The sequence below is a fragment of the Oenanthe melanoleuca genome, chromosome 3 (genome assembly GCF_029582105.1).
Source record: "Oenanthe melanoleuca isolate GR-GAL-2019-014 chromosome 3, OMel1.0, whole genome shotgun sequence".
Classification (NCBI taxonomy): domain Eukaryota; kingdom Metazoa; phylum Chordata; class Aves; order Passeriformes; family Muscicapidae; genus Oenanthe; species Oenanthe melanoleuca.
The window spans coordinates 76745335-76754893 of record NC_079336.1 but is presented as its reverse complement, the minus strand read 5'-3'; the positions used below and the strand labels follow the sequence as shown (position 1 = coordinate 76754893).

The 9559-nt window shown below is 40.2% G+C and overlaps 1 protein-coding gene across 3 annotated transcripts; it reads right to left on the bottom strand.

Annotated features, from left to right (window-relative positions):
- Positions 1 to 3327: 3327 nt before the first annotated feature.
- On the bottom strand, positions 3328 to 8768 carry DPY30 (dpy-30 histone methyltransferase complex regulatory subunit). 3 transcript variants are annotated; one of them, XM_056487001.1, is made up of 6 exons: positions 8595 to 8768; positions 8206 to 8322; positions 8042 to 8115; positions 7910 to 7957; positions 6606 to 6748; positions 3328 to 3560 (listed from the first exon to the last, which is right to left on the bottom strand). In XM_056487001.1, the coding sequence occupies exons 3-6, from the start codon at positions 8075 to 8077 to the stop codon at positions 3488 to 3490; spliced, it is 300 nt and encodes a 99-aa protein (XP_056342976.1). In that variant the 5' UTR covers positions 8078 to 8115; positions 8206 to 8322; positions 8595 to 8768; the 3' UTR covers positions 3328 to 3487. The 3 variants fall into 3 exon arrangements, with proteins under 3 accessions (XP_056342976.1, XP_056342977.1, XP_056342978.1); XM_056487002.1 differs by lacking the exon at positions 8206 to 8322 and having other exon boundaries at positions 8595 to 8740; XM_056487003.1 differs by lacking the exon at positions 3328 to 3560 and having other exon boundaries at positions 6602 to 6748; positions 8595 to 8732.
- Positions 8769 to 9559: the final 791 nt, after the last annotated feature.

The following is a 9559-nucleotide window of genomic DNA, read 5'->3' as shown; positions in this document are numbered from 1 at the left end:
GAGCTAAAAGCATGTTTGGAATAGGAATATGACACATTCCTAGTCAGTGTTGCACTAGCACTGATGTAAACTGCCCCATAATTATTCATGGTACATTTACATTTGAAGTCCTTGCTTACAACTGTACTTGAATGGGAACATTGACAGAAATGGTGCTGATAGACTTTTCATCATGGTAAAATGCCTCTTTTTGTAACAGCTGGCATTCTGTATTTCTGTGTTCTAGGCTATGTAGTCACTCTTAAAATGAATCCTGACTATAAAATGGAATAGGGAACACAAGCTAAGGCTTGGCTAAGAATAATTTGTTATGTAATTAGTACAATGATAAGAATACATCAAAACCTCCACTCTATGAAGCGTGGTAGGCATAGGAATTTTTCTTGTTTCCTTTCCAGCCTACAGGTTTCAGCTGCTTGTATCTTTCAGAATTTTTCAGATTTTTCATTTGTTTGAAAGCAACTCTTTTATTTCTAGAAAGTCTGATGGGGAGAGAAAAGTTCTTTTGATCAGACAGCTTTTACAATGGTGACAGCACCTCAGAAAATAAAATTGATTGCTCAAAGACATGTACTGATTTTTGAGAAAGTCCTTGATAAATCAGAGGAGAAAAAAAAATTTAGGTGGTAACTGGCTTCAGAGTAGCAGGATTTAAAATCCTTTGATCAGAATTGCTTTTAGTGGGAAATCCTTTTTTCTGTCATTGTTCCCTTCCAGGTAAAAGACAGTGCTCTCACTGGAAGCAGTTAAAAAGGCAAACTTCAAAATACTACATATGACTCATATATAATTCTTTCACAGTTACTGAAGAGTAACTTCTGGATATTGGAGATCTAAAATAGTCATCTTAACAGGCATATTGTCAAGTAAACTAGGATTCCATTTTATTGTCTACTCAATTTTACTGCCATTTGGAGCATATACTCAGTTACTTGAGGTAGTGAATATAAAAAAAAATTAAGAAAAAATGGCTTTCAGCTACTTTGCAGTGGCCTGTCATACATCTAAAGTTGCCATTTTCAAGTACTTCTTCAAGCTTTTATTCTAAATGTATTTGCATTTCAAAATTAAATACAACTTATCTTTAAGCTTTCAGAACTGTTATTTCCTGTGGAAAAGAGTATTTCTACATTAAATTGGCATAGCAAGCATCTGTCAAATCTCTTCACAGAACTTTCACTGTTTTGTAGTAAAACAAGTAAATGCTTTCAACATTTACACTATCATTACTTTTCTAAGTGAGAACTAGATAACACAGGTACTAACTTGCTACTTATTTCTGTTACAGAGGAAAGTTATCTGCTATTATTTTCCCATCTAGGCAAGGGATTTAATTCTTAGAGCTAGTGAGTTCACTGCTGCTAGTCTCATTTCAGTTTATTTATCAGAAGAAGCTGCCCAGAAAAGCTGCAGTAGTGAATCTTCTAACATCATCACTGTGTGAACATGGCTTTTTCATTCTCTTGAATTAAATCCCTAGCCTAGATTGGAAAATAATAGCAGAAGACACCACATTCTAGTGATACCAGCAGCTGAGTACATGGCATGCTGCTGGCAGGAACAGCTTCCCTTAGCATGGGACTGATTCTTTGAGATTCCAGGTTGATGCAAGAACTATGCAGAAGCCAAAGTGTTTCATATTTTGTGCAGGTGCTTGACAGGTGTTACTGTGTGGTAAGAAATCTGATTGTATTCTGAATTCAGGAACAACAATCTAAGAAAATTGCTCTATCTGGGAAGGATTAAAAGTGAAAGTGCTTGTTTTTGTTCAGTCTTGCACAAATACTGAGCATAGAAGCTGGGAAGCAGCATAAATTCTTTTCACATTTAACAGTTCTTACAGTCTTGCAAAGTTGTTTCTTACTGGAAAATGTTGGAAATGCCATTTTAGCAATAAAAATAGCAGTACCAAGTCCTTATGGTGCGTCCTTGTCTTCACTTAAATGTTATTACTCATTCCAGAAAGTCAAAACACTGTTAAAATCCTTTCAGTGTCACTCTTTGATGGAGACTGTGTTCACCACAATGCAATAGCATTAGTAATCTTCCAAATTTTGGTACATTTTCCAAAAGACAGCTTTTAGGCTTGATTTGGGGTTTGCAGGCTTTTTTCAATTTTTGTTCCCCACTCTTACTGCTCTTAGACTGTACTAATGCAATGTTTCTATTTTAAGATATTAAGATATATGTAAAATAGTGAGAGCCTTCCTACTAAGACTAGCAGCAAGACCTCAGTCCCTGCAAGCTTTTAGACAATTTAACTAAGGGCAGCAGTACAGAGAACTGAATTACTTAATTCCTGTACTGATGTAGTTAATGTGTCAAGACAGACACAGCTGGTATCACCACGGGCCCTTTAACTGCAAACTCTACATGCCTTCTTCTCTTAACTCTTACTCCTTCTTTCATAGACCTCTCTCAGATAACTCTGACTCCTTTTCATATAGGCAGCTTCACACAGTACTGATTCCTTGTCTTTTGGGCATCTCCACACAGCACTGACTCCTTCTCTCCTCTCTGCATGTTTTGTTCTTCCTTCTACGTGACTGGCTAACCTCAACTTGTCCCTTACCCAGCCACCTAACCCTGTCTGTCCCTCACACAGCTTCTTCTTACCTTGTATGTCCCTTCCTCCTCACAGCACAACCAGCAGACTCCATCTCAAACTGCAGCAAACCCCAGATCTCAAGGTCCAACTCCAACTACCTGTAACTAGTAGCCAGCTAACCCTCTCTTTTATATCCCCCAAACTGATTGGTCAGACACAGATGTTTCTACTCCTTGGTAATCAGTACAGCTGCAAGTCAGTGGGAAAGATTCCCTCCTGCACTATCTTTTCAGCCTAGCTACCCATACTATACATCACTTCCAGATAAATTTTGTGTTTCAGCTGAATGCAGTTCACTGAACCCAGTCATAGGAGATCGGTGACAAATCCTGAACAGCAAACCTCACTAATGTACCTATGTGAGACACTGGATGCTGTCTGTAGGTGATCTGGATCTGCTGGATCTCACTGTTTATTATAACTAAACCCATTTCCTAGTGTTCTGAAGCAAGTTCTCTCCTCTACTTAATAAATAAATTTTAATTGTTCTGCATTTCTTTGCTTTTTGTTTAGGCATGCTGCACTAGAGGGTGCTATATAAAACCCAGTTAAGTTACATACATTATCAGCCATGTGATTCTTGTGATAAATTGTTCCCCTTTATGCCATGCATTCAGAGGATGTAGCCCCATGGAATTATTCAGACTTTCGTCCACTAGTGCAGTTTCAGTACTTTATTCTGAAAGTCTCTTAATAGCTAGTTTAAAACAAGAGAACAATTAAATGTAAAGTGTTCTTTATTAAATAAACTCAAAAGATAAAGCAAACTGTGCAGTTAAGAAAGACAACAACGTGGCCAAAGGATTTTTACAGCAGAAAACAAATAGCGGCAAATGAGCATTTCAGTCTAGCAGCCAAACTGTCCTCATTTTTATGGAGTTAATTTCGGTCCTCAAATTGTGACTTGTTTTTTAAAAGATATGCTGCTAGAAATTCAATGGGATTGGGTGGTCTGCAAAGAAAAAAAGTAAATCAAAAGCAATTATTTTTTATTATATGAAATTAGGTAGCTGAAGGACCAATCACCTTCCCTTAAAAGCAACGTAACTCCTCCCAAACATTTCTAAGCATCAATTTAGGGATGATCAGCTACCAAAAGTGACTCTGTAAATTTCCCACAGTATGTCTAACGAGAAAGATTTTAAAAAAGGTGTCTTAGTCACTGCTAGTTCAGTGTTACTAAATTGCTACAACAGTTACATCCCTAAAACCACAGTCTGTAAGCATAAATACTGTATGTACATCATTGGATATGACATGCATGTGCCCATTTCTGTCACTTATGCTATTTAAAGTGAAACTGAATCTGTGCTTTTTCCTTAATTTTTTTTTTTCGAGTGGTTATTGTGTATCTCAGTGTATTAGTTGTTTTCACAGTATCTGGCAACTAAAAGGAACTCAACAAATCTTCAAGTTTGAGAAGTGCTGTAACTCGCGAGTAGTAAATAATAAACGCTTTTGATCACTGGCCTTAGTCTGCAGTTTGTTTTTTTTTTAAAGAACTCCTCTAGCTATACCATATGAATCCTGCTAATCTGGATTCTCTCCACAGAATAAATCACATACTTATTCCACAGTAGGTCAAACCAAAGGTCTGGCAGTGAGCAAATATGCCTATAAAGAGCACAAAAACAACAACAACAAAAATATGCAGAGATACTTCTGGGGACCATCCTTTTGGCTTCCAAGCATGTACCAATTCCTGAGCTAGCACCCTTAATAGTCCTGAATGGATTACTCCACAGTTTTGACCAGCTGCCTCTTAAGAACAAATAAAATGTTAATGTCCTCAATGGAAAGAAAAAAAAAAAAAAAAGCTTAATTGTCTGACCATTTTACATTCTACCAGAATACAGGGGAATGACACAGAATACTAAAAATACAAGATCATCACAAATTTAAATAGTGACATTATGCTTGGTTTTTACCCCTTTATTTTTAAGTTGATTTTACCCCTTCAATTTCTAAGCTTACCATTCAGAATTTACTTTTGATTAAAGCAGTGCATTGACATATACTGTAACAGTTTAAAGACGTTTTTCCACAAGGGTAGCTTTCAGCTCAGACTCTAACATTTTGTCAGTCCTGTTTTTTACTACCCTCAGAGGTCCACAATTTTATGTTTACTTGTATTCAGTGTCACTTTCTGTCAGTTTAAATTTTTCATGGCAGTCTTCACAGTTTTATGAAGTTCCTGCACAATTATTTACAATTTATCAACTTAACACACAAGCAGAAACTGAAACACAAAACTCCCTAATCATTACCAACTCAAGTTTCATTAACAACTTTTGTCAGTCACTTCTTCATATCATTATAAGTAATCTTTTCCATAATTATAGTGTTGAGCTTGTTTCACCATGAAAATTCCAACATTTACTTCTACCCTCTATCTCATACCTTCCTTCCCATCAGTCCCTCATCCGTATAAAGGTGTTTCCTTTAATACCACCAGCAATTAACTCTCTTTAAAAGCTGTTAGTGAATAACTATGTTAAAAGCGTTTTTGAAATTTAAAGACAGACTGCATCATCTGCATTCCTCTTTATGTATGTTTGCTGACTCCTTCAATAAACTCAAAGACATTTAAAAGACCTGATAAAAATTGTGTTGACCTCCTCCCAAATATGTCATTTATCCATATGCTCACTATCCTGGTTGGTAATTTCTACTGAATTCCAGGCATGAACATCAGATGTACTGGGCTGTTCCCTGAACATTTCTATATTCCTTTGAAAAAGAACTTAGTATCCACTAGTAACTTTTCTGTTCAATTTTAAGCAGTAGATTATACAGCAGAGCTGACAGTTCAGCTTTCTCACTCCTGAGGGTTTATTATGCTCAGCTGAACAGCCAGTTTGAGCTGGCAGGTTCATACTATTCACATTTTAACCTGTATGTTCCCCAACCCCTCCTATCAATGATCCAATTTCACTCCTGTGATGAGAGCCAATAAAGAAGACAAAAAAAAAAGCAAAGCAAGGGGAAGGGAAGAGAGAGAAAGGCAAGGGGAAGGGAAAGAGAAAGAGAAGGGAAAGGCTTGCCTGTCACACAAATATCCAGAGTGTAAGGGTGAGGTATTAACCTTGGGCTGTGTTTTACATTGAGTCTGCAGCAGAACTCCCACAGATGTCAGCTGAAGATCTGCACATCCAGCAGGCATGCACATGGGGTGGACCTCCCTAGGTGCCTCATTTTGCTTAATTAGTTGTCTGTACACTGCAGTTTAAATTCCCAACTCCTTTTGAAGTTCATACACTGTTGATGGTTTTCTAACTGTAGGTGCCATGATGAAATTATAGTCATCTATACCAGCTTTTGATTGTATTATTTCAGTTTGAGAGACGGTTACAAAAAGTACAATTTGCCACTAGTGAGGATACACCAAAAGGCTAGAAATTAGTTTTGTTAAGATGAAGACCTGTTTGCTGTTATTGAAGGATACCTTTCTGCCTGGTAAAGAGGGGTGGGGCACCTCAACTTCATAATCTTTACTCAGATGATAAACCATTAGTCTGCTTTTTACTGTGTTAGAGCAGGCTCAGCCACACCCTTAGAAAGTATTTTAATCTCTGTCAAAGACACATGTCATGCCTGATTTGTCTTTCCTTCTCTTAAATGTCAAGCAGAACTCTTTATAATTCCACACTACAAAAATCTTCAGAACTAGAACATCCTCTTCCCTTGCTTCTAAGGTGAATTATGTGATAAAATTAACAAAATCCCTTCCACTTTTCCCTTTAAAACTTTTGCAGTAGCATATCTCACAGGGAGATCATGAATTCAATAAATAACTCCTATCATGCCATGTGTGCCTAAGTGAGGAACCCACCCTGCATAGTCAATCACAGTAATCCATAGGTTCACAAACCTGTTGTAATGACAATCTTACAAAGAGCAAAGCCAGCTTCAGTGTGTGAGGCCTGAAAGGTGCTGCACTGCCCAAGTTTGAAACCTACATTTTCCTAGGAACAGAAGGAACACAGAAGCATCTTACCTCTCTTTTGCAAGAACAGCAAGTCCCTGTAGCAAGATGGGTACAACTGTCTGATCCAAGTAGGCACGTGTAGGTAATGACTGAAGATCTACCTTCTGCTTTGATGCTTTCTCAGCATTTAGTTTCTCGTTTTCTACTATCCTCTGAAGTAAAAAAAAAAATAAAAAAAATAGGTGAATGAACATTGGTAATAGCAGCCACACCTACTTTGAAGTATGTGCGTGAAGTACCCATCTCTGCAATTCAATGGCAATAATTTCTTTATATAGTTTAAGAATATTTAACTGCACATTTTTCCTTGCACAAAAACCTAATCCAAAGGAACCTTCTGTTAAATTCCTATGTTTTGGCGAAACATTGTTTAGAAGTTTTAAGTTTCCTACAAGAGAAGATATCCAATCAAGTAATTTTTAGTCCTGCTTTTGCTTTCACTGATTTGGACTCTACATCACTAAGACAGGAGTGAATACTAACAAGAGTCTCAGTTACATGGTTCTTGTAGACATATGCTTCTAAAAAAATGCTAAAAGCACAAGGAATTCAGGTGAAGCCTGAAAAACAGGACTCTGCTAAAGTCAAGTCCTTTGTGACTGTGCTCTACCCAAGTATAGATGAAAACTTTAAAGAAAACATATGCAAAATGCTTCCAGATACTTTTTGATCAAAAAGTGCTGAATCATCTTATACCATTAACTGTAGTTGAAAAGTGATACCCTCCCACTGCCAGCAAACCAAGTGTATTCAATGCAATGTACATGAATCTACTGACATGGGACCAATGTGGTATGGTTCTGTAGGAACCATGGAAGCTGAGGCATAGGGGCAAGCAGTTATCAGAGAGATGAGTCTCAGAAGATTTAAGAATAGTTTCTGCAAAAGCTTAGTACAGAATAGCAACTTATAATAAAGAGAGACTGAAGGCTTCTCTTTAATAAGAAGAGTAAATAAATGCCATAGAGTTAGGAAGTGATTGTCCCAGTCTACCTAGCTCACGTTGAGACTAAAGTGGATGCTTTTTCTGTGCCATAATATATATCCATATCTCTCACACATAGCAATAAAACAGATAATAATTATAAGATACTTCAAAAAAACCCCAACTAATTAAAAGGGCCATTATTTACTTCAGTACAATTTAGTACAATGGAAGCAGCACAACAGAAAATATATTTACAGCTATTTCTGCAAGGGACAGGTATTGCTTAGCACCACTGATAATACTACATTTTCTGAACTTAGACTCAGGATTCAACTTTTTTCCCTAATCACAAATGGGACTTCCATTGCAACAAAATCTTTGTTACCTCTACATTTTCAGTGAGGCCGTATTCGGAATGAGGATTTTCCGGAACCTGTAAAATAACAGGTGGTTAGAAAAGCTAAGATGCTCCTTTTATGCATATAACATGAAGCACATAAAGCATTTCTTGTAATACCTGTGGCTGTCCCTCCATAATCTGTTCTCCCTCCATGATTCGAAAAGTGAAATTTGATGGATGTACAGGAAGATCTTGGAAAGCAATAAAACAACCGGTCAGCAGGCTGAGCTGAAGCCCATGAGAGTTAAATGATATTGCATCACTTGGTTACTAATGGTTACCAAGGCACAATTACAAGAAAGCAGAGAGTTGCTCCGTGCTCCCCCCCGCGCCAAACTTGAACTGGTTTCTCCCGCACGAAGAATCCAGAAGTGCCTTTAAGTTTCGCGTTATGTCCGCTGAGGAGAGCAGTACGGGGATTAGAAAATACAGCACTCATCCGCCCGGGAAGCCGGAGCCATCCCTTTCCCTCCCTCCCTCCCTCCCTCGCTCCGTCCCTCCGTCCGTCCGTCCGTCCCTCCCGTGCCCACCCTCCCCGCAGCGCCCCAGAGCCCCCTCGGGCAGGGCCGGGCTGGGGGCCCGCCGCAACCGCGGGCCACGTGCGGCCGCCGCCCCCGGCCGTGCCCCGGCGCCCCGCGGGGGCGAGGCGGCCCCGCCGCAGGGCTCTCACCGCCGGTGGGTCCGGGATGGGCGGCACACCGGGATCGGAAGGACGCTGGGATCCGAGGGACACCGGGAGCCGCTCCGCAGCAACCGCGGCCGCCGTCGCGAGCTGTTTTGACGTCAGTGAAGCGGGCGCGCGCCCCCGGCGCACTGCGCCTGCGCGGGCCCCACCCAGCCCCAGGCGCGCGGGGAGGGCGGGGCGGGGCGGGGCGCGAGGCGGGCGGGGCTCCGGCTCCAGGTGGCCTGTGGGGAATAAAACTCGCGGGCTGTGTTCGATCCTAAATCAGCCTGGGATTTTTGAGGTGTGCAAATGTGCTCGTGATCAATGCGGCTTGCTGTCTGAGGAGGTCACTGTGGTGTTCACGAAACATCGCATTGCTGGAGTTGGTTTGGGTCTGAAAGTGGGGTTTTGTTAGTGGAATAACCTTCCAGAGCTGCACAGAGTGTGATTTGCACAAAAGTGAGTGCTGGCCGTAAATTGTCTCTGATAACAAAATCGCAGCTGCTCAGCTTTCACCAGGGGTCAGCTTCAGTCATCCTGTCCTGACTTGAAGCTGTCAGGAAATGGAAGAGTGCTGCTTCTGTAGCACCATACTGCTGTTTGAACATCTGTGCCCGGCTGCTTTGTTTCATTTTCATTAGGAATTAAATGTGGGGAAGGATTTCTTGACACTGAAGGTGGCAGAGCACTGGAGCACAGGCTTCCCAGGGAGGTCATGAGGTTTCCTTCTCTAGAGGAGACAATCTGATTCAAAACCTGCCTGGGTGCATTCCTGTGTCACCTCCCTTGGTCAGGGCTGGACTAGATCATCTCCAGACATCCCTTCCAACCACAATGATTCTGTGAATCCTTTGTCTGGTACTGTGGTTTGTGCTAGTGAATTAAAATGCCTTAAGAATTTGCTTAGGTCCAAACTGATGAAATATTTCATTTCTGTAGGTTTTGGGGTGTTTTGTTTTTATAGGGTTTTT